This window comes from Berghia stephanieae, chromosome 3, assembly GCF_034508935.2.
Source record: "Berghia stephanieae isolate SIO BIC M18660-M18661 chromosome 3, UCSD_Bste_1.3, whole genome shotgun sequence".
Classification (NCBI taxonomy): domain Eukaryota; kingdom Metazoa; phylum Mollusca; class Gastropoda; order Nudibranchia; family Aeolidiidae; genus Berghia; species Berghia stephanieae.
The window spans coordinates 18,122,006-18,147,999 of NC_088362.1; the positions used below are offsets into that span (position 1 = coordinate 18,122,006).

Here is a 25,994-nt window from a genome sequence, read left to right on the forward strand (position 1 = left end):
TACTGACGCTGAAATGAAACTAAAAGTGCAAAACCCCTTACATCAAACAAATCAAACAGTTCGATCAGTTGTTATGTAACTCCTATAATGTTATGTCTGGAAATCCCCGTCAGGTGGATTCCTAACAGTTCCACAGTCTTGCTTTCTGGGTGGGTTCCTGGCCTCCCTTGGAGGACAGGGAGGCCCTTACTGTGTCTTCTATCACCCCACATCGGTTTTCCAACATGCTTTCTTTCTTTATCTTGGGATGAGATTACTTGGTTTTGTCCTGGTTCTGGCCGGATACCCTGACTGGGAAGTAAACAGTCAAATGTATAGTTAGTTTTGGGAGATGATATTCTTTGTCTTGTAAATCATCTCTCTGTTACGCACTGTATTACGTTTTTGTTTACATATGAGTTGTAAAGATTTGAGTGTGTTCCTCTTGGTGGGAAGCTGTGCTTGTGTCTGGATGAGACTTAGGTGATCACAGACTAAGTACTTTGATAGTGTGCTTTTGGAATCTACATGTTTCCTATTTGAACCAATTCCCCTTTGTCTTCGTTTTTCTTGGGTACTTTGATTGTAATTCTAGAACTTTTTACTATCCCATTTTCTTCCTTTTTACTGGCGCTGAAATGACCTAAATGTGTCGCAATCGCCGTAAAACAGTAAAACCCTTAAAAACAAAACAAGAACAATTTGTGCCCCTCATTTTCAAAGCGGTATTATGTCGGGGTGATCTAGGTGCCGGAAATTGAATTTCTAGACACAAACGGGACACTTGGGGTTAATTTCCATTCGTTATGGTGGAGAATGAATACAAATTCTTACATTGCAAACCTCAAATATTAATTTATTTTTTTTATCTCATTTCATTTCTAAATTCACTTTTTTCGGGGTCCCATTCATACTGACATAATACCGTTTTGAGACGGTGGGTCACATCTGAGTTTATCCCTCTGGGTGGGGATCCTGACCTCCCATAGTGAGAAGGGAGGTACATACTTCTATCCCCTTATATCTGTTTTCCAACATGCTTTCTGCATCTGTCTTTTGTCTTGGAATGAGATTACTTGTTTTTTTCCTGGCCCTCGTCGGAGTCCTGTCTGAGAGGGAAACAGTCAGATGCGTAGTTATTGTTTTGGGAGATGATATTTTTTTCCCTTGTAAATTATCTCTCTGTTATGTATTATTATATTTGTTATTTTGAATTTATAATGTAAGCATTTGAGTGTATTCCTCTTTGTTGGATTTTGTGCTTGTGTCCGGATGAGACTTTTAGGTGATCTCAAACTAAGTACATTGGTGGTATGTTCTTGGAATCTACATCTGATCCCTATTTGTTCCCATTCCCCTTTGTCTTACTTTCTCTTGGGTGCTTTAATTGTAATTCTAGAACTTTTTACTATCCCATTTTCTTCCTTTTTACTGGCGCTGATATAACCTAAATGTGTTGCAAGCGCCGTAAAACCTTTAAAAACAAAACAACAAACAGTTTATCCCTATTGGCATTGGTGGGTATCTTTGGCAGTGGCAGTGTGTGACTTGTTACTATTGTTTTAGACCAGCTACAAAAATATTTTGCTTATATGGATATTGCGACTATGTGGCCTTGTGGGATGACAATCGCTTCGGACCTGAAGGTCAAGGATTCTAAACCGCGCATAGTTGAGTCCTTAGAAAAGATTCCTTACTCACATTATCTCATCGTTATTAGGTGTAAAATGAGTACCTGGTCGTTAACAGCCTTGTCTATGTCGAAAAAAATTGGTAATACTTCCTAATAGGCGTCATGTGTCGTACAAGCAAGCGTCATGTCTCGTACTTCACATTAAGTGTTGCTATTGGCTTGGGACCCCATTGTAAAGCGCTTTGATCACGTTTAGTGGATATTGCTCTATATAAATGCTCAAAATACTCGATCTACGACCTGGGTGGGGTTCCTACCTCCCATAGTGGGCAGGGAGGTACTTGCTGTGTCTTCTATCCCCCTGTACCTGTTTTCCATGATGCTTTCAGTCTTTGTCTTGGCATGAGATTACTTGTTTTTGTCCTGGCCTTGGCAGGATACCCTGACTGGGAGGGAAACAGTCAAATGTATAGTTATTGTTTTGGGAGATGATATTTTTTTCCTTGTAAATCATCTCTCTGTTATGTATTATTAAATGTGTTATTTTGAATGTATAATGCAAGCATTTGAATGTATTCCTCTTTGTTGGATCTTGTGCTTGTATCGGGATGAGACATAGGTGATCTCAAACTAAGTACATTGGTGGTATGCTCTTGGAATCTACATCTGATCCCTATTTGTTCCCATTTCCCTTTGTCTTACTTTATCTTGGGTGCTTTAATTGTAATTCTCGAACTTTTTACCATCCCATTTTCTTCCTTTTTACTGGTGCTGATATAACCTAAATGTGTTGCAAGCGCCGTAAAACCCTTTTTAAAAAAGCAGATCTACGAGTTATGTTTCAGAATTAAGTTTCCCAGTCGCGCTGCACTCACATAACTGGGTGGGGTTCCTGACCTCCCATAGTGGGCAGGGGGGTACATCCTGCGTCTTCTATCCCCTTATATCTGTTTTCCAACATGCTTTCTGTCTTTGTCTTGGAATGAGATTACTTGGTTTTGTCCTGGTCCTGGCCAGATGCCCTGGCTGAGAGGGAAACAGTTGAATGTATAGTTAGTTTTCGGAGATGATATTTTTTTCATTGTAAATCATCTCTCTGTTATGCACTGTATTATGCTTTCTTTATATTATATATGATTTGTAAACATTTGAGTGTGTTCCTCTCAGCGGGGACCTGTGCTTGTGTCTGGATGAGACTTTTAGTGATCTCAAACTAAGTACTTTGATAGAGTGCTTTTGGAATCTACACCTGTCTCTTATTTGAACCAATTCCCCTTTGTCTCCCCTTTTCTTGGATGCTTTATTGTAATTCTAGAACTTTTTACTATCCCATTTTCTTCCTTTTTACTGGCGCTGATATGACCTTAATGTGTTGCAAGCGCCGTAAAACCCTTAAAAACATAAAAACATAAAAACACTCACATAATATTATGAAAACTTTTATTTGGTATGAATTAAAACTTTAGATATATAATTACTTATTCAACATAAGAACCCGCAAGTTCACACACTTCTGCATTTGGTGTACCCAAAGATCAAAGATGGTGACCATGGCTATTTGTCCAAGGCCATGGTTGGATTCCCCATTGCCTCTTGAATCTGGTCCTCGTCTTAAAGTCGTTGACCTCCCAGCATTTCTTTCACATTGAGGAAGAGACGGAAGTCGTATGGCGGCAAGATTACCGAAAAGAGCTGCCCACGAGTAGTCCTCGTGAAGCTTGTTTACAACTCTTGACTTGTGGACAGGCGCCTTGTCATGATGCAGAATGACGCCTCGTTCAAGCAAAGTGAGTCTTTTTTCGTATCGCTGATCTCAGTTTGTCTTTAAGAAAAAATTTGTAATAGTTTCCATTAACAGTGTGACCTGGCCGGATAGGCCAGTTCAATATAATGCTACATGTGTCGAAAAAGAACGACGTGCATCACTTTCTTCTCTCATTGTTTTCTGCGAGCTTTCTGCATGTCAGATCTCCCATCTTCAACTTCTCTCTGACTGTTTGAATTGAAGGATCATTGTGCTCCAAAACTAAACAAAGGTCTCAGTGTATTTTTACTGCAGACTTGCCGTGAAGAGTTGAACATTTGATGACAACGAGAAGGTTGCATCAATGTTTTGCTCTGTCATTTTCCTTTGATTACGCTTGGACGTCACAACTCTATGACATGACAACCAATATCTTGAAATTTGGCATCGGGATTTCTGAGATATGAAGTCATAGTATCTCAAATGTTGGCAGGTGTAGGTTGCTTAACAGTATTAGCAAAGTTATAGAAAAGGGAAACTGAATTGTCTTACTTGTTACTATTTTTTTTCTATAAGTGCTCGTTACCTTGATCTAAACCTTTTAAAATGTCCTCATTATATCGCAAGAGCCGCGAAACCCATAAAACAAATAAGTATGTAATTAAAAATAATTAAAATGATAACTAACATCCCTTAAAAAAACATGTTTGCTTTCAATTATATTCAAATAGTGGGATCTTGTGCTGGTGTCTGGGTGAGACTTTTAGGTTATCTCAAACTAAGTACACTGATAGTGTGTTCTTGGAATCTACATCTGTTCCCTATTTGAACCAATTCCCGTTTGTATTACTTTTTCCTCAAGTCCTTTTAATTGTACAACAACTAGAATGTTTTTACTGTCCAACTTTCTTATTGGCTCTGATAGACCTAATTGTGTTGCAAGCGCCGTAAAACACTTTAAAACAAAAAATAAACTACAGCTATCCCTTATTTGAACCATTCCCCTTTGTCTTACTTTTTAATTGTAAACCTATTTAATTTTATTTTAAATATCCCATTTCTTTCTTTTTACTGGCGCTAAAATGATCTCTTTTACAAGCGCCTTAAAACCCTTAAAAACAAAAACAAAAACATGGTAGTAGTAGTAGTAGTAGTAGTAGTAGTAGTAGTAGTAGTAGTAGTAGTAGTAGTAGTAGTAGTAGTAGTAGTAGTAGTAGTAGAAGGAGGAGGAGGAGTAACAACAGCAGTAGTAGTAGGAGGAGAACAAGAGCAGTAGTAGTAGTAGTAGTAGTGGTGGTGGTGGTGGTAGTAGTAGTAGTAGTAGTAGTAGCTATATCTATGTATTCACATAAGCACAAAAACAAAACATAGTGGTACTTGTAGTAGTAGTAGTAGGGGGAGGAGGAGTAACAACAACAGTAGTAGTAGGAGGAGGAGGAGTAACAACAGCAGTAGTAGTTGTAGTAGTGGTGGTGGTAGTAGTAGTAGTAGAAGTAGTTGTAGTAGTAGTAGCTATATTTATGTCTTCACATAAGCACTGTTATTGCATTAGTTTTGAGTAAGCCTCTGCTTTTTCATTCACCTGAAATGACGTAATGGGACGGTTTGTAGTTTAACCATTTTATTCGCCTTGGGCAACGAGCAGCACAGGAAATACATCATGAAACGATATTTGACAACGAAGGATTAACTTGAAGTGGGTTACCATTTTACTAGACCCCTTGGGCGTTTAGCTGTCCTTTTTTAGCTCTAATACATTTTGACGCATGTTCGCCAATCGTGTTCGAACCTCTGTCCACTCAATCATATGGAGCACGATGCCCTGTGGGCACTGACAGGTTGCACGCTGAAACAGATACACCATATTTAATATCATTAAATAGATCTGGCGAGAGTCGGTTCCTTGTTTATGTCGACGGGTAAAATTATATTTGCAAATTGATTAGTATTGCACCTACGGAGATAACAGTTTATTTAGAACAATCCTTCAAAAGGTATCGATTCGGAAAACGATATATTTTTATTCTTGAAAGCATAAATTGAAACAGAATGTTAACCCCCCCCCCCAACCCTCTCTCTCTCTCTCTCTCTCTCTCTCTCTCTCTCTCTCTCTCTCTCTATCTATCTCTCTCTCTCTCTCTCTCTCTCTCTCTCTCTCTCTCTCTCTCTCTCTCTCTCTCTCTCTCTCTTACATATCATATTTTCCATACTCGGCAGGGAGGCACTTACTGTCTTCTATCCCCCTACATCTGTATTCCCACGTGCTTTCTGTCTTTGTCTTGGAATGAGATTACTTGGTTTTGTCCTGGCCCTGGCTTGGAGGAAAACAGTCAAATGTATAGATAGGGTCTTGGGAGATGATATTTCTTTGTCTTGTAAATCATCTCTCTGTTATGCATTGTATTACTTTTGTGTGTTATATATAATAATTTATAAACATTTTAGTGTATTCCTCTTACTGGGGACCTCCGCTTGTGTCTGGATGAGACTTTAAGGTGATCTCAAACTCCTACATTGATAGTGTGCTCTTGGAATCTATATCTGTTTCCTATTTGAATCAATTCCCCTTTGTCTTACTTTTTCTTGGGTACTTTCATTGATATTCTTGAACGTTTTACGATCCCATTTTCTTCCTTTTTACTGGCGCTGATATGACCTTCATGTGTTGCAAGTGCCGTAAAACCCTCTAAAAACAAACAAACAAATAGCATATGTTACTGTTAAACTCAAATTAACACAGATGCAGAACTGCTTACTTGATACTGTAAAAGTTCGTAGCTTGCGGGGCAGAAAAAAATAGTAGATATTATATCATTAACTTATACTTATATTAAACTGATCTGTACTGAATGGCTTAGAAAAATCTTCAAATTCTATATTTATATGCTCTGGTACCAAAACATCTTTCTCAGCAAGTTGTATTGAATTTAAAAAGCTTTTCAAGCTTTGCGATGGAGCCAAAAAAAAATCGCAGGACTACGACTTTTTCGTACTAATAGACAGGTCTGGAAATGAACCCAATCAGTTTCAACCTAAAAATAACCATTACGTAAAGTTCCCCGTTTAAAAAGTTCACAGAGATTAGATGCATAATAGAGATATTTCAAGATTAAATAGTAATCAAATAGGTGTTATATTTTTGAACTAAACTGTTTGTTCACCGACCATGAAAAAGAATGACAAGTCTACTTTACATTAACTTATTCATAATCAAAAGGTTTTTATGAAATTGGGATTGGCAATGATAAATCAGAATCGATTATGCATACTTTCACATTGGAAAATCCATATGGAAGTGTACTTTGTTATTTCTGGATGATGAAAGACGCATTTCCACTATGATTTTTTATAATGCTGTAGGCCATTTGAAAATGTAATTTTATCAAAATAATATGACCCGAAACTTCGTTTCACGAAAACCGATTCAGACTGACGGGAGTATGATGATGATTGCAATGAAGATGATTATGACGATGCGGATGATGATGAAGATGATGATGAGGAGGAGGGGGAGAATGATGATAAATATAAAATAAACATTTGTATAGCGCATTGTTAATACTTCACCTCGCTCACCTCAACAGATGTTCTATTCCATATTGTACAAGTCTCTTGTAAGACATCGTTCTTGTAATAACACATCGCCACTGCTTAGAGTCAGGTACTCATTCACTCCTGAATCAATGTGTGTAAACGTTTTCCTTCACTAAAGTCCCTCAGGGTCATTTGGAGCCGGAGTTTAGCCCGGATTATATAGCATGAAACAGACAATAGCAATTTCTAACTTTTGGATAGGACGCAAGTCCTTCGCAGAGTACTTTCCGCCAGGTCTAACAGATCCAGCTACCCAATCACTGCTGGGTTGACAGGATGGTCGTGGAAAAAAAAAAAAAGTCGACTTCACCCGGGATCGATCTCGGCCCCTTTGCGTGTGAAGTAAGTGTTCTTCCTACTGAGCCATCGAGACCCTCGTGTAAATTTACACACAAATGAAAACTTGAGCATTTATATAGCGCATTTCCCTTATACGTAATCAAAGCGCATGTAACATGTAGGACGAGACATTACGCCTCATATGCGATGTTAATTTTTTTTTTCCGACAAAGACATGACGCCAAATCGAACATCCTGCGATCATTGTCACACATTCAATCGCTGACCACCCTAAATATTACTTGCTGTGTCGGGTTACTGACTTCCCATAGTGGGCAGGAAGGTACTTACTGTGTCCTTTATTTCCCTATATCTGTTTTCCAACTTGCTTTCTGTCTTTGTCTTGGAATGAGATTACTCAGTTTTGTACTAGCCCTCTTAGTGGGGACCTGTGCTTGTATCTGGTTGAACTTTTAGGTGATCTCAATCTAAGTACCTACTTTGATAGTGTGCTCTTGGAATCTGCATCTGTTTCCTATTTGAACCAATCCCCATTTTTCTGTCTTTGTCTTGGAATGAGATTACTCAGTTTTGTCCTAGCCCTCTTAGTGGGGACATGTGCTTGTATCTGGATGAGACTTTTAGGTGATCTCAATCCAAGTACTTTGATAGTGTGCTCTTGGAATCTGCATCTGTTGTCTATTTGAACCAATCCCCATTTGTCTTACTTTTTCTTGGGTGCTTTATTGTAATTCTAGAACTTATTACTATCCCATTTTCTTCCTTTTTACTGGCGCTGATATGACCTTAATTTGTTACAAGCGCCGTAAAATCCTTAAAAACAAAACAAAAACAAAGAAAACATTACTTGACTTTGTTATAAGATGAGACAGACAAGTAAAAGGCTACCAATGCCACAAAATGCGTAGATGTGAATGACTCGCAGTGAGATGAGCAGACTAGTCCATGCATTACTTCATAATTTAACAAGTAGATTTTTGACCAATCAAGACAGGGAATTTGTGACCCACCCTCGTGCCCATTCGGACAAACATGGTTGGTTGTTTACAAACAAGAGAATAAATTAAGTCACATCAACATCAACAACATTCATTTGTTTAAATATCAGATGCTTTTGATTGTCTCTTAATCTGCCTGATGGAAGTATAATAAAATTTATATAATATTGCTCGCAAAGAAATGAAATACTTTGCTCGCTCCAAGGCTTATTTTATGGCAAATGCAATGCGCTCAAGAATCTGGCAAAGTAGGACGCGAATCGCTCCTTTTGGGGTACAAATGTGGGCACGGTGTGTAAATCAAAAGTAGCTTATTTTTTTCCTTTAAAAAATAGGCCTATAGGACAGCAATCACTGCCCAGATTTACAATTAATTTCCCATTTACTACAAATTTGATTGGTTTGCCAATCGAAAGTAAAAAATACGTTTGCATGGTTGACAGCCTGTTGAACGTCTCTTTAAACGCCCCCTATAGAAGGAACGAAATTGACGTCACTCAGCTCTTTGCTATTTAGACATTTGATGATTACTTCTCACTAAATTATATAAATCAGACTATTTTTATAAACGGTCAATGTTACACACGGATGTTGTGAGTATTTTATCGAATCGCATAACATCAACACATTTCTCTTGCTAGTGTATCACCCCTATGATAAAAACTGTGCAAGGGAAGTATCTTAACTTTTGGTAAGAGAGTTGAAAATCTTTATCTATAGAACACAACCGAACCAGCGGCTATGTGGTCTTGTGGTATGTGCTATGTGGCGCCTTCGGGTCGGAAAGTCCTGGGTTCGAGACCCACTCTGAGCGGCGCATAGTTGAGTCCTTGGAAAAGGTTCTTTACTCACATTCTCTCACAGTACTCAGATGTCAAATGAGTACCTGGTTGTTAGCAGTGTTGTTTTTGAAAAAAAAAAGTGTAATATCGCTTAACAGGCGTCTTTACCTACATGTTAAGTGTTGCTGTTGGCTAGGGACCCCTTTTGAGAACGTTAGGTGGATATTGCGCTATAAAACGCTTAACTTTTTTCTAGTTTGTGAAAAGCGGCGAATAAAATAACATTTAAATTGTGTTTAACAAAATGTTGAACGATGTTCAGAATCTCGAGGGCCAAATATCCCTGTTGATTGATATTCAATCAAGATAGCTTTGGTCCCACAAATATCTCCTTCAAAAGACCAAACGGTTAAGTAACAGGTGCTTTTGTGTATTGTATACGACTATTTGTTGTTGTTTTTGGTAGGGAGAACTGGTGGGAAAATGGGAGCATTCATATTCAGGTTTTTTTTCCAAATATGTCATCGATCACATGATTTCTTACTGTACAACGATTGGGTATTTCTTAACAAATGTAAACAAGCTACTTTGTTTATGATAGTTGTAAACAAGCTGAACAAAGTGACCTATTGCGAGTTGGATATTTCGAAAACTGTAAATACTTTTTATTATGTAGGTCATTTTGAGCATTTTTTGCAATGTGACCACTGACTCAAGCACATGGAAAATAATATATATCGCCCCCATTAACTGAAACACATAGCATCAATGATATACCATGACTTGTTTTAAGTGATTAATTCCACTGATTAATATCATAATATCGATTACATATCAATAATTAACCGGACAAGACGAACACGCTCTATAAACCACGCGAACCGCCTCCTCATCCCCCACATCTTTCAAAACACAACTCTCGTAACATTTTACTGACGAGGAGTGTAGGATTGACCAGTTAAATCCCTCTGCCCATCCCAGGACATTCGTGCAGCTCGCTGGTGTTTATATAAAGTGTGGACCAGGTCCACTGTTCGTCAGAGTCGGCTGTGATCTCCACTCCAGTATCAAATACAGTAGCTCTTGGTGCAGACGTCAAGATCCTAGTCGGCACAATGGTTACTACATATCTGTTTACCGTCCTGGTGATGCTGGTGGTAGGGACTCAGGCCTTAGGTAGGTGAAAGAAAATGTATTTATAATGATGTGACTTATGGTGTTAAAATTTATTAATTGGTGATTTTTTAAAATTATACAAAGCATTGTGTGTTTTTTTAAATCGTGGGCTGTTTTACTTTTTAAGAGTTATTCTCTTTTCACTTCCTTTTTTCTATAAGTTTGGATTTTATTCAAGGAAAAAGTTCAAATGGTGAAATTCAAGACTTTTAGATGTGAACTCGGCTTGTTTTAACGTAATGCGTGATTAGATTTGTACAGCTTGTCTACCCGCCCAAAAGACCTTAATTAAGCTCCATTTAAAGCTTGACATGTTTCTCATCGCAACCCTACATGGGATTGTTTTTGTAAATCATAAACAAAATTGAAATTTGTGTAGTCTGAGCGTTTTGACCACGAGAAATATTTAAAGAATAACTAATAACCCCCGTGCAATGTACGTATGTTTACTTGGATGACTATGGCAGAAAATTATAAAAATCATTTTATTACCAATTGTTTTAAAATAAATTTGATACCAACTAGTGTGTTCTAAATGTTAAATAGATATAAATTGTATGATTCGTAAGATGATTATACGGATTAATTTAATGGATCATCACGTTTTAAATCAAATACTATATATCTATTCAACACTGCTTTGTGAAGCCCTCGGCTATTATATTTTTAAAATGGAAGAAATTTCTTGCATTGTCACAACCTTTATGCTAAAAATATCAGACTTAAAAGATTGTGATTGAATCACGAATTTCATTTGTCCACGCAAAAATATCTTCATTGAATATCTGCTTGTAATATTAACCTGCCATCGTTGTTCGTCTCCTTAATTTGGTATTTTGTGGACAATGGCGGACATGAGAAAATTACAATTCACGGCCGTAGAATTAAAAAAAAAATTAATCTCCATTGTTCAGGCTGTGTAAAAAGACAATTGAATTGCCAAGACGAAGTTCTCTTCTTTTTTTTTCCAAATCAGCTCACTAAATCAGAAAAACAAACCGACAATTAAAAGTTTGGGACACAGCCTGATCAATGCGTCATGATCCCATAGCATTTTGAAAGTTTTTTTTTCTATATATAATTCTCTCTTTTTTTTTCAAAGTTCAGTTTTGTCCACTATAGCATTCAATAGACTTTGTCCATTTGTTGTCGACACTTTGAGAAGCGCCTGTTCTGTTGTTTTTTTTAATGCCAATCTCTCGGTTCTTTTATCCCAACTGATTCAAATTAGAAAGAAAAAAACACGTTAAAATCTCGAATGTTTCCATAATAGGGTTCCAAAGTCGTAACGTCACTTCCTCTTAAAAAACGCTCACAGCAAGCAAAAAGTGATTCCACTTGGAAATCGGTAACACCGACAGCAATGCCGACAATCAGGCTCAAAACATTGAAGCATCTTAGCTAAGAAAAATTCGATCATTCGGTCATTTTTTAAAAACAACTATGCTCGTAGTAAAGACCACAGCTTGATTGTTTCTGGTGAGTGGGAACCAAAAGGATCGTTGCTTGGCAGGACCTGGTGTGACGTCGCGCTTTTTCAATAAATAACATAATCTTTTTTTTTTCTTCTTTCATTTAGGTTGAATGTTACCAAAAAAATATAATTGGGGCATATCTCAGTTTTTCTGATTTAATTTATTCATGAAATTCTCACATCCTTCTGGTCACTTAACGCCGTGTAACTTGGATTTTACGGAATAAGAAACGCCTTTGTATATCTGGTTACGAAAACCATACCACAGTAACGGATGATGTTGTGTCATTATAGACACAGTGGTATTAACATGAAAAAGCAAACAAACGTTCACGAAGAAGTATACTATACTTCTTCGTGGACGTTTGTCCGGTTATTGTTTTGTTTTGTTGTTTGTTTGTTTTTTGATTTGCCTTCCTCAAAACAAAGAACATTTAAAGAGCATATACAGAACAATATAACAAAGTTAAAATAGTTATAAATGCTATGAAAGGTTTGTTTGGGCATAATTTGCATATATTAAAATGACAGTTTAGATTAAAGAGTATTTTTGACTAGCCCATGCAAAACTATCTTCAATCTGATATTATAATGCCTATAAGCCGAAACGAACAAAAGCCTGATTATTCTTCGCACATTTAAAGCGATTGATAGAAACTCCATGATGTTCAGTGTTGCAGTAAAATTCCACTAACCACTGAGTCACACCATTACGGTTACTCAAAATTATGAGACTGACTCGAGACTCTAGAGGTCCAGATAGTTAAGTTGATATTACATTAGCCTTACAAGCAAAACAACCGGTTGGGTAGCTGATTCTGTTAGATCTGACAGAAAATACTTTGGAATAGACTAGTGTCCTATCCAAAGAAGCTAGCTCGTCACGACTTGTTTGACGTTAGAGAAAACAGGAAGAAGTCATGCTCTACGGCCTTATTGCTCTGAACGACAAAAATTGTTTGACCTTATAGTTGCTCTTATTTCCAAAATGATAACCGTTGCTGCTGACACGGAATTATCCAACAGCCATATCAAAGTTTCCATAACTGACAGAGATATGATATCAATTAAACAATATTATGAAATGTTATGCCCTGGCAAAAAGCAAACGGCTGGTGAGGGCCGTTGTCAAGCCTTTATGAATAGTGACTTTTCAATGACGTCATAACTGTCCTCCTATATTGGGCAGAGAGGCATATACTTTTTCATCTATTCCCCTATTTCTGTTTTTCAATTTGCTTTCTGTCTTCATCTTGGAATAAGATGAGTTGGTTTTGTCCTGGTCCTAGTCGGAATACTTCGCTTGGAGGGAAACAGTTAAATGTATAATATAGTTATAGTTTAGGGAAATTATATTTATTTTCCTTCTAAATAAGCTCTCTTGTTTTAATATCATGATTTGTTAAAATTTGAGTGTATTTCTCTCAGTGGGAACCTGTGCCTGTGTCTTGATGACAGTTCTAGGTGGTCTCACACCAAAGTTCACTGATAGTGTGCTCTAGGAATCTACATCTGTTCCCTCTTTGATCCAATCCCCTTTGTCTTACTTTTAATCGTAAATCTAGAAGTTTATGTTTAAAACAATTTCCTCCATTTTTACTGGCACTGGAATGACCTAAATATGTTGCAAACGCCGCAAATTCCTTGAGAAAACATTAAAACATGACGTCGTAACATTATTTCCAATTTTTTATTATGTTGATTTTATCAAAAAATTTAATCGCCTTCCCTTTTTTCCTTCCCTTCTCCCTCCCTCCTTTTCCTCCCACACTACCACCACCATTACAACAGGTTATTATGGGGGACCCCCAATGCCTCCACCCCTGACGCCTGTGGCCTTCCCTCTGATGCCCGCCACCCCATTTGGAGGTTTCGGTGGAGGATTTGCACCAAGACAGCAGCCCCAAGGAGTCCCTGAGGTCAGTACTTTCCTGCCTACTTTTCTTTTCTCTCCTTTTTTCCAATTTTTTAATGATGGTGATAACAATAATGATGATAATGCTGATGATGATGATGGTGATGATGATGATGATGATGATGATGATGAGATGATGATGATGATGATGATGATGATGATGATGATGATGATGATGATGACGACGACGACGATGATGATACTTGTGACGATGATGATGATGATGATGATGATGATGATGATGATGATGATGATGATGATGATGATGATGATGATGATTATGATGATGATAATTAATAATGAGACCATAACGATTTTGGGTTATCAAACCTGAAAATATGTGCACGTCGTTTGCATTACAAAACGAAAGCAGCAAATTTGAATAACGTCAAAATACTTTGTTCTTTGAATCAGCTAAAACATTATTACTTTTACTTTTACTGCCTCTACTGTTTATTCTAGACTAGCAATTGGACAAAGAAAAATGAATCGGTTTTTGATCCTTCAACTCTCCTTGCTTTTTAATTATCAAAATAAATGCTTAAATGAATAAAAACACAAATAACAGTATAAACAATAAACAAGGCAGAATCAACAAGCATGAAAAAGATGACGTACATTTCAACACTGAAATAGCAAAAGTTTTGTACTACCTTTTCCTGATCAGTACACAGCAAACTGGAAAAATGAAAGATTTCCGTGAATTACTTCATTTAATAATAATAATAATAATAATAATAATAATAATAATAATAATAATAATAATAATAATAATGATGATGATGATGATGATGATGATGATGATGATGATGATGATGATGATGATGATGTTTTTTTTTAAATCAATCATTAAATGCCGTGTAAAAAAATTCAGTCTTAGGTGCTTCTTAAATTTTAGAACACTAGGAGCAGATTTTGTTCTAAAACTGAGCGAGTACAGTTAAAAGACTTTTAGGTGAAAATGATTAATGCACTATTCCATGGTGTTACCGTTACATTCTCTTTGTCCCTAGTTGAAATAATACCAGTCATCAAAGAATCACAAGTAGCCTGTGAGAAATTGTACTGGACTCTTTATTGACTTAATTATCACCAATGTATTTCATTCTCTAGACCCTCACCTGCATTGCCAAAGACATGAGCGACCCTAACAGCCAAATTCGTCTGACAGTCTCCGGATCCAGGGGAGCCCGTGGGTTCAGCGGTGGATTTGGTGGATTTGGTGGTTTTGATGATGATGATGACTTTGATGATTTCGATGGTTTTGATGATTTTGATGGGGGATTCTTTGGTGGTGTCGGTGGAGGTGTTGGTGGAGGTGTTGGTGGTGTTAGCCGCGGTGATGACAGATCCCGTGAGTACAGGGTGGATGGAACCTTCATCCCTAGCATCTCAATCGACAAGTCTGGAACTTACCAAGTCGTCGTGACAACATATGGCCGTACTGCCGATGGATGCTCTGCCGATGCTTTGGGCCCTATCTTCAACAAACAAAGCTTCGGAGGAAACACCGGTTTCGGTGGCTTTGGAGGTTTTGGACCTGGCTTGGGATTCGGTGGTATGGGAGGTTTCGGTATGGGTGGTTTCGGCGGTTTTGGAGGTGGTTTAGGTATGTCTCCTTTCGTTGGTCCATACAGCCCTAATATGTACAACACTGGTGGTTTCTGGAACCAAGGTGGTATGCAACAGCAAGCAGCCGCACCACTTGGACAACTCCACAACCCCGCCATTGTTGGAGGTAGCGCTACAATTTACTCCGCCCACGTCAATAGAGTTTCTAAGAATGAGCTTTTGGGAAGAGGAATTGCTCTCTGCCCACGTGTCTCAAATGGTAGATGTGAGGGTTACATTCCATACTGCTGTACCATCACCAGGGATAGTCTGCCAGCCATGGAATTGTTTGTGCAGACAGGCGCAGCTGATGCCGATGACGGTCGTTTCGGTGCCATCAGCAGTTTCGCTGTAGGAGGCGGTAACGCCGGGAATATCCAAGGCGGTATCGGTTTGGCTGGACCTGGGGCAAATAACATTAACGCAGGAACGATAGGAGCCGGCCCAGCCGGTCTTTTCTAAATAGATTATCATAATTAATAATTACAAAAATAGAATTATGATTATTTATAATGAGTAGTAATAAGCTGAAGCATGTTACGCACAGCCCAAGTTCTCAAAAACTTTAAAATTGAAATGATGCTGATAATTATATAATTACGAAAAGAAGATAACATTACACATTTTAACGTCTGGTACCCAACCAAAATATAATGCTGATTTTAGCCTGGCAACTACACCCTCAATGTTATATCGTGCCAATTACTGAAACGGCATCTGTAAAGTTTTCAATTGCCGTCTGAGATTAGTAAAACAAAGAAAAAAATATGTTTTGAAAAATAAATAAACTATAACCTGGCAAAACATAACTCAAGAGTAAGCATGAAGCATATTTGGCAAAAAAAAAAAAAAAAAGAAAGAAAAGAGTCTACGTAAGATTAAGAAAGCAAAAAACGTTTTATTCCAAACTTTTCGCCACATTAAAATAGAATTTGAAGATGAAGTTTCTTGGCTTGTCATCAGTCAATTTAAATTAACCTTCTTAGCATTGCAGCGATTCGTTTTAAATTACTTATTTTGTTTTGTTTTGTTTTTGTTTGTGTATGCTTGATTGTAATAAAACCACTCTATGCACGCTTAGCACTCATGGTGATGATGATGATGATGACGATGAGGAATGACTGAATGGATTACGCAACCAGAATCGCTTGCAGAGTTTTAAGGGTTAACAAAATTGAATAATGATGGTCACTCGTTACTTTAATTTCAAAATTTTACATGGCAAAATAAGTTATTTTGTGCTGACACTAAAAAGAAAAAAGAAAAAAATATCTATCTATAGACGTCTATATTTGTTCTATTTAATGGAAATGAAAATGAACATTCTCGACATTATTATTATCTCATATTGAAATAATGATACTTTTGGACACATTTTGGGGACGATAAATAATGTGAATAGCGGTAAATCTAAGATTGTTAGTTGCAACCAGTTTTTGTTTGTCTTAGTTGAATACCTCCACACTGCTGCACGCTCAGATCATAGTGATTTATGATATGTAAGAAGATGGATCCTGTTTTTTTTCTGATTTTTTTTCTCTTAATTTTGTCGCTATTCCATATTTGCCCCGCCTCCTCAATTCAAAGCTTAAATACCAAATAGTAAAATAGTTCAGTTCATTTGAAAATAAAGTACTTTTAAATTACGAATTTTAGACAAGGGCGTCGGTTTGCCATTGCTTATGCTTCAAACTCGGTGTTGGTCTATGCGCCTTTCAGATATCCCAACTTTTCGATGAGTTTAGACCACAAAAAACATCAAATTTATGTCCTAGTATTTTTTCTCAAAAGGGTGTATCTATCACAACTGTGCGAAATATCTTTGCTTGGGATGTTAAAATAAACAAACGACCGCCTCAAAATATATAAGTTATGGTCAAACTGCTACTCAAGAATAGTTGATTAAAATGTCTCAGAATGGATATGAAAAATTATCCAAATCATGTATTCCATAACAAGCATTTATCCCTACCTTTATAGGTAGAAATATGGTTTGAGATTTTTCTCTATAGTCAATGGAACACCCCATGCAATGCTTTGCCTCCGATATCAGTCTTCTATTTTGTCACGATGATTTAATGAATTTGTTTTTATATACATTATGTTTCAACACATTCATCTCAAATGGACATTGCACGGTTCAGAAATCTTAACTCTTTAGGCAATGTATGAAATTAGATAATTTATATCGACATATGATAACGAGTTATAACTAACCAACTCTTGTCGATGCGCCATCATTGCCAAATATCATTTAACATCTCATTATCGATAATCAATTTAGCTCAATGATTTTAATGCTGGAAATTTTGACGTTTACATAATGATTACCTAGGTATCTATAAAATGCCCTCCTTGATATATAATATTTTTTTGAAAGCAGTTGTTTTGTTGTTTTTTGGGTTTTGTTTTTTTTAAATGATGATGTATTCTACCCACCGACCATGTAAAATATTTGAATGTGAATATTGATAAATTATTATGCTGTTCATGTTTTATGATCTTATAATATAATATAATTCATTGCCGAACATTGTCTTTCATTGATAACAATAAATAGTAGATTTTCCTCAAGGTTTAAAAAAGATAGTTTATTTTACGTTATTTCAAGAGAGACTAGTATAGTCTAGATATAACGATTTGTTTTGAAATTCAAGTGAGTATTTATCCGTCAATATGGCGATGTTGTTTTATGATGATGATGATGATGATGATGGCATGCTGCTGCTGATGATGATTATAATCATAATGATGATGGTGATGTTGTTGTTTGTTGATGTTGGCATGATGATGATGATGATGATGATGATGATGATGATGATGATGATGATGATGATGAAGATGACGACGATGATGATGTCTAATTCCGGTTATTAAAAGAAGAAAAAGATGGAGGAGGAGGACGGATGGATGAGGAGGACGAGGGGAAAAGAGGGATAGAAGAGTGGGAGGAGGAGGAGGAGGAGGAGGAGGAGGAGGAGGAGGAGGAGGAGGAGGAGAGAAAGAAGATGGACAAAAATGAAGAAGGATAGTAAGAAGAGGAAGAGGATTCATTTATTTTAGTTCATAACGATCATAAAGACGATGATGGTTGTCTTAGTATTTGTGGTTGTGGTAGTGATAGCGATAGCAAAACACAACTGCACAAGAAAAAAACTATTCTCTCTGACGTGACAATGATGGCCTTTCCAGTACTATCTAAAAACTTGATTTTTCATATGAAATGCGCTCAAATCGCTATACAAAGGGTTCCAAGCCAACAGTGAAACTTATAGTGTAGGACGAAACTTGACTTCTGCAAGGCGCTATAACTATTTTTTTTTAAAACAACAATGCTATACTCTTCAACAGTGGTAACGTCACTTCCTTCCTAATGACGCATGGTAACTTAGTAACACTGGCTCTAAACTATCGTATTTCGTATGAAATATTTCTCCGGCGAGCATAAAGGATATCCAGAGGAAAAAAAACCCATAAATTTGATCATGTTTTGACTTTTACACATTATGATCACAAGGCATATGAAAAGTTCTGGCTATCATGAAAAATAATAAGTAATGATTTTCTTTGTTTAGAACCAAGATGGCCGCCGTTGTCGGGAGGCGTGACATCAGACTATTGAATCGTATTACCGCTGATGTATTCATTTCACACATGCGTGCTGTGAGGCAATGTGAGTAAAAATCATTTTTCCAATGACCCAAATTTGTGTCGCCATTTGAGGGATTCGAATCTGGGTTCTTCATGTCCAAAGGCGAGTGTTTTACCACAAGACCAGAAAATCCTGATATTTCAGTGTATTCATCTAGTTACAGACTATCGTTTTATTTATCTGTCAATGTGGCGTTTGCTGTTTTAACCAGACAATATACCATAGTTATTTAACTCTCGTTATCGACCATTTCCTGGATTTTCTCCTGAACGTCATCTCCATCCATCATTTTATAAAAACCCACCACACCTGGTTAGTTAATCTCCATCACATAAAGCTGCAACTATTTTGGATTGGACTGGATTCATAATGATGATGATGGCATCTTGATGATGATGATGATGGTGGTGGTGGTGGTGGTGGTGGTGGTGGTGGTGGTGGTGGTGATGATGATGATGATGATGATGATGATGATGATGATGATGATGATGATGGTGATGATGATTTTTTCCCATTGTAATTCAAATATGTTACACCTTTCTGCACCTTCGTTAGTAGCAAAATCAACTCTCTGTTGTGTTAGGTCTTTGCTCTGATATCAAGATCTGGATATCCTTTTAAAATCTATATCTCAAGATCTTTTTAACACACATGCTACACAAATTTACCATGAAATGGTTTCTAAAAAGTTATTTCTACGTCCACACTTTTTCGACACTTCAAAAAATTATCATTTTCTTTAATTTTGATGCCAGATTGCCCGTTTCTGTTTTATTTTTCATTATTTAAACCAGAGAAATTGATGAAAACAAAAAAATATTCCTTGGTTTTTCAAAATTACTAAATACTCGGGTATATTTGTGGCGAATCTTACGAAAACGACCGTTTGGCACAGCTTCAATACGATTCAATAGTTTGATGTCACGCCGCCCGGCAACGGCGGCCATCTTGGTTCTAAACAAAGAAAATCATTGCTTTTTATTCTTCATGCTGGCTAGAACTTTTCATATGCCTTGTGATCAGAATGTGTAAGAGTCAAAACATGATCAAATCTATGTGGTTTTTTTTCCTCTGGATACCCTTTATGCTCGCCGGAGAAATATTTCATACGGGCGTCTGCCATTGTTCCGATAGTTTAGAGCCAGTGTTACTAAGTTACCATGCGTCATTAGGAAGGAAGTGACGTTACGACTGTTGAAGAGTATTACAAATTGTATCTGGTTCCATCATACTCCATGAGCACGTATCATATAGATGCTGTGCGCTTGGCTAAGAAACTCACAAAATTGCCATCAGGAAATAAAACGGACCAAAACACAAAACAATGTGTAACATTGAACGCTAATAGACTGGTTAATAAAGTTTAGTGAGAATTACTCATAAAAAACGGATAGCAAAAAAAAAAACAAAAAAACCCAAACAAACAAACAATAACAATGACCCGAGTGACGTGAACTTCGTTATATCTATATTATTGGCTACCTGTACGGTCGGAATTGGGATGTGACGCAAACAAATACAGTAAACTATTTCAAAGTTGGACCACAATGACATAAGACTATTTTTCCCCGAATACCTGTATAATCTTAATTTTTAGTCAATTATCCTTTAAAACATGCCAAATGAGCAATATTACACGTTTATTTTCGTGATAAATTGTGCAACTCTACTTATTTAAAAGATAAGTATATAAAATGAAATTAGCGACTGGAAGGGAAGTTGACCTACATTTTACTGACACAAAGGCAACAAAAAGTCGTTTTGGAATTTTAAAGTCATAAAATTACGTGGCATAAATTGGTTTATATTTCTCGTCCATTTCGATCACACTCAACACATTTAATTTGATTCGACTTGTGGCGTGTGGGATAAATATATTATCGAAATTCACTTATGGTATTTATGTCTATTTGGTTCAAGGCTATACTAGCCATTGCACATTCCAACCAAAGATAAGCTTACTATAATAACTGGAACCCATGAAACTGGAACCCGTGACCCCCCTTGACCTGGCGAGCTATTTGAATGAAGAGAAATTAATTTAATCTGCCAGTTTATCAGTATTATCGGAAATAAACTTTAAACTCAGCGCTGCCAATAACGTTTAAAAAAAAATAAAAAAAACAATAAAGGTTTCCTTTAAAAAAAAAGAAAAAAAAATAGAAAAAAGAAAAGATAGGAAAAAAAGGAAATGTAAATACTTCACAATCGTTTTATTTTTATTTTTTTGTCTGGATTTTGTTGAATTCGAAGAACAATCCTATAACTTTGGAATTTGGAAGAACTGGCAATTCGCGCTTTGACCACCGACTCAGATTTTAATACTTATAATATCTTAGCTGCTTTATGTATTGTTTCTTTTGTCAAAACACAGACGTAGAGTAATATTTCTGAAGGACGTTAGATTTATCGTCGGAATTGCCTCCGGGTTAGTTGCTTCCTTGTCATGTCAAAAGGATTGAAGCTTAGATTGCTCCATAATTATGTGTCTGTTTGTTGATTGTTTACATCGACGGTAGCCACGGATATGATGTTTATAGACGTGCAGGAAATATCAATTGAAGATATCCAATGAAATGTATCTTAGTTGCTGGAGAATTCGCACTATGTGACACCTCCATGGTTAAGATCACAGTTGTGCGAATTTCATCCTAGGCGTAGAGATCGTTGTTAATAATAATAATAATAATAATAATAATAATAATAATAATAATAATAATAATAATAATAATAATAATAAGTGTATATATATATATATATATATATATATATATAATATATATATATATATATATATATATATATATATATATATATATATATTATCTGAGAATATCAGACCTGCCAACTTGAAAACTGAAAAATTCGTAATCTGTAGAATGAAATGTGCTCGCTATAATTAACTTTAAAATTCAACAAGCATTATATAACACTTCACTATCCTTAAAATTATGTAGTCAGGCATCAACTGTCATTTTCAATACGTTTTAATGACATAGAGATTAGTCTCGTGAAGTTCTGAAATTAGAGCAAAAATTTCGTAATTCTACGAAATGTTCGTAATAGTGGGCAGGTCTGTTTTTAGTTCACTGTAAAATTCTTATCAAGTATTCAATTGTGCAAAATCCAAGATAATCAAAACAATCCACCGTGTCCGAATTTATTGCTTCTGGATATTGCAAGACGCAGGTATGTTACCGCCCCGATTTCCTATAGCATAAACTCTATTTATCTTAAAGACCTGTATTGAAGCTCATACTATCTTATTTGAACAGATTGGATTCTATTTTGACTTCAAACCTACCCACGTTTCAGTGATTCGAAAGTTTTGGTTGTTTCTTTGTGATTTAACCATGACTACGATTGCTTGATCTGGGGTTAAAATAAATTGTGATAAAATATATAAAGGGTGGCTTCGAAAAGAAGAGGGCTAATTTGATACAAATATTTCGACCTATGTGTAACTTCTCTCATTTCGGACAACTACGAAGAAAAGTGGGTGTTTTGTTGGAGGTTTTTTTTTTACCAATTTAATTATTCTTTATTTTGAAAACATATTCCGAGGGAAAGATTTAGATTGGAAATTATGTCTCTTGAAAAATTATTCATTATTTTGTTTGTGATTACCTTCTCTCACAGTGGCCGTGCAGGTAAGATATAATATTATAATCTTTGTTTATAGACGTCATTGGTTTGTCTCGTCTAAGAGGAAATTAGGTGTTTTCTAAACCTAGCATTAGTGTTTGGTGATTTAATAATTGGGAGAGGGGGCGGCGGGTTTTTTTTGAGGGGGTGGGGGCGACTTTTGTATTTTCCAAAAATCAAAAATTGATAAAAGAAAACATTTTTTCTTCTGGCGATGTTTTGTTTTTCTATTTGTGTGTGTGTGTGTGTGTATGTGTGTGTATGTGTGTGTGAGAGAGAGTAATTATCATTAGTGAGAGGGACTGTGTGTATGTGTGTATGTGTGTGTGTGTTTGTGTGTAGCATGCAAGTAACGCCATTTAATTTGATGTTGTCTCTCTATTTTTTTCTGTGTTATTTTTGACCCCATACACATAGATATGTGGTTCCATAGTCTATAAGTGATATTCTGTACTTTTCTTGTATCGTACACATTTAAGGTTAAAACGATTAGGTGGATACACGACCTAATTTATTAATTTTCTTGTTTATGTGTTGTTCCAAGTTTGATAAGATTCTGTTGGGAAACCTCATTTTTCCTGCAAAATTTCATCTCTCCTTGTTTTGTGGTATGTGATCTTAGCTCCCTTAGTAATAAATCGTCCGGCTATGTGGTCAAGTGGTATGACACTCGCTTTCGGATCGGAAGCTCATGAGTTCGAGCCTCGCTCGGCGCATAGTTTAGTCATTGGAAAAGGCTCTTTTCTCACATTCTCTCACCGTACTCAGGTGTAAAATGAGTATATGGCCGTTAACAGCGTTGTCTCTGTCCGGAAAAAAAATGTAATATCGCCTGACAGGCGTCATGTCTCGTTCTACATGGTACGTGTGCTGTTGGTCAGGGACCCCTTGTAAAGCTCTTTGAACACATTTAGTGGATATTACGCTATATAAAAGCTCAAATTAATTAAATTTGATTTAAATTTAATACAGAAATGTATATAGATTATTTATTCTTTTATTTACTGATTTTGTTATTTATTCCCTATCTATTCATTTATATATTATTTTTTTTATGGAACAGTGCACCATGGATTCACCATAACCCCGTCACATTTCATCGAAGGAGTGACAAACCAGCTCACATTCCGGTGTGAGATCGGGCACTATGTCCACGCCGTGTCTCGTGTCCTGGTCCTGCAGCTCTCCAAGGTAGATAAACTGTCCGTGGCGACGCTTGCCACAGAGCAGCAGTCGGGGAATGGACCTATTCTTGTTGCATCGTCCCTGAGGAACCGATCGAGTCTGGAGGGCAAGTAGAGCACAGATTTACCCGTTTTGTAGCATGGATGTAATTGACGTCACGCTGATCTTCGTTATAATTTTATTCTTCAGAGTTCTCGTCAAATCCTTTTTAACTCACTCAATCCTAGGGATTTTTGCTTCTTTTCAAAATTGGAAAAAATGTATTAAAAATAAGCATGTGCATAGATAGTTTATTCAACACCCATTAACATGTTAAAATGAAAAAAAAAAACATTGGCTTTGATACTACGCCTATAATTTGTCTCAGAAAAAATATAATAAATAGGGACGTGGTAAAAGTTATCGCTGGTATACGGATATAGTCAGTGTTAGGGTTAAGTGAGTTAATGGACTATAAAGGTTAAGAGTCGCACGTGGTTTCATAAACTCGTAGCCTGACATCAGCCAAAAAACCAAGTCGCAGGCGTCCACCACAAAAGGAAAGTGGTAGTGTGGCTCCGCGGTGGGTGCCGAATTCGAATACCGGCGGTGCTGTGTGGCCTAGAGCAAGTCACCTCGCTATAGCTCAGCATGTGACGCTGCACTGCGGTTGAGGCCTGGGTTATTCCAGTCTTCCTTTTTAAAAATCATTTTAATATAATATATATATATATATATATATGAATCGTGTTTGATACAATATGTACGAAATGCTCGACATGTAGTAATGAGCGAATTATTATTAAATATTTACACAATGTTTGGGCACTACATCGATGTTCAGGCTTAATTGCCATCTTCAGGACTGAGTTGTTTTGTGACTATATATAGTCTATTAGTTCATTACTGGTGTACATAAGATAATCAATTATCATTTAGCCGGGTACCGGCGAAACTTGTTAGTCATGCCACATTCGTTGGGTGGGTCTTTTGACCTCTCGTGATGGGCAAGAGGTCACTTGCTGTATATCTTCTATCCCCCTATATCTGTTTTCTGAGTTGCGTTTTGTCTTTGTCTTGGATTGGGATTACTTGATTTTGTCCTGGCCCTTGTCGGAGTCCTTGGCTGGGAGGGAAGCAGTCACATGTTTAGTGCTAGTTTTGGGAGGTAATATACTTTTCCCCTTGTAAATCATCTCTCTGTTATGTACCGATCATTATACTTTTGTTTTGAATATATCTTGTAAACATTTGAGTGTAAACGTCTTTGTGGGATCCTGTACTGATGTCTGGATGAGACTTTTATGTGAGCTCAAACTAAGTACATTGATTGTATGCTCTTGAGATCTACATTTGTTCTCTATTTGAACAAAGTCCCCTTTGTCCTACTTTTTCGTGGGTGCTTTAATTGTAATTCTTTGTTGTTTTTTTTAAATACTATCCCATTTTCCTCTTCTTTTTTTTTTTTCTGGTACAGGATATGAGCTAACTGTGATGCAAGCGCGGTAAAACCCTTTAGAAAGCAGACAAACAATGTCACATTCGATTACAGTACTCGGACTCGTGTCCGCCGATTTTCAGCACGCTCTGTAATACATGTAATACTCACTTCAGCTAGGTGACCAAATGTTGTTTACATCATAAGTCAATCCCTCCCATGAGTATTTGATTTCGGCACACTCGAATTCTAGCACGCTCTTTGTTTTCAGCTAGAATCTAGCAAGCACTGTACACTGTTTTGTAAATGACTCATGGGCGAGTTTCATGTCTCGAAGCTCTGAGTCTCGGCTATAGATAGTATGCGCTTGGCTAAGAAGCTCATAACATTGCCATCCGGAAGTATAACGGACCAACACACAAAACTGTGTGTATCCATGAACGTTTATAGTCAGGTTAATACAGTTTAGTGAGCATTACTCATAAACACGGATTGTTTTTTTGCCATCCGTGTTTATGAGTAATTTTCATAACTGTATTAACCTGATTATAAACGATCATGGTTACACGCAATTTTGTGTGTTGATCCGCTATACTTCCGGATGGCAATGTTGTGAGCTCCTTCGCCAAGCGCATAATATCTATAAGTTAAAGACGGCTATGATAGGTTATGGTTGTTTTAGTGGGCAGAATTGGTGAGTATTTAACAGAATGTCATCAATAGACGCGGAGCGTCTCAAAAGCTGTTCCACAAACTATGGGTGTAATCGAATCATCGCGATTTCGCAGACCAATATAAAAAGGTGTATAATGTCAAAATTGTTCAAAATCAGTATCCTGACTCGTAATATGTAGGTGGAATAAATACAAAGCGCCGAGGTGAAAAATAT

At 36.7% G+C, this 25,994-nt stretch overlaps 1 protein-coding gene and 1 long non-coding RNA gene across 2 annotated transcripts; both read left to right on the forward strand.

Moving 5' to 3' along the window:
* The first annotated feature begins 10,018 nt into the window (after positions 1-10,018).
* On the forward strand, positions 10,019-17,791 carry LOC144967269 (uncharacterized). Its single transcript, XM_078904306.1, has 3 exons — positions 10,019-10,206; positions 13,472-13,599; positions 14,709-17,791. Exons 1-3 carry the CDS (start codon positions 10,146-10,148, stop codon positions 15,666-15,668), a joined length of 1,149 nt encoding a protein of 382 aa, XP_078760432.1. The 5' UTR covers positions 10,019-10,145; the 3' UTR covers positions 15,669-17,791.
* Positions 17,792-22,363: 4,572 nt separating this feature from the next.
* On the forward strand, positions 22,364-23,878 carry LOC144967282 (uncharacterized). Its single transcript, XR_013644344.1, has 2 exons — positions 22,364-22,508; positions 23,567-23,878. It is a non-coding gene; the product is annotated as an uncharacterized LOC144967282 (long non-coding RNA).
* The last annotated feature ends 2,116 nt before the right edge of the window (positions 23,879-25,994 follow it).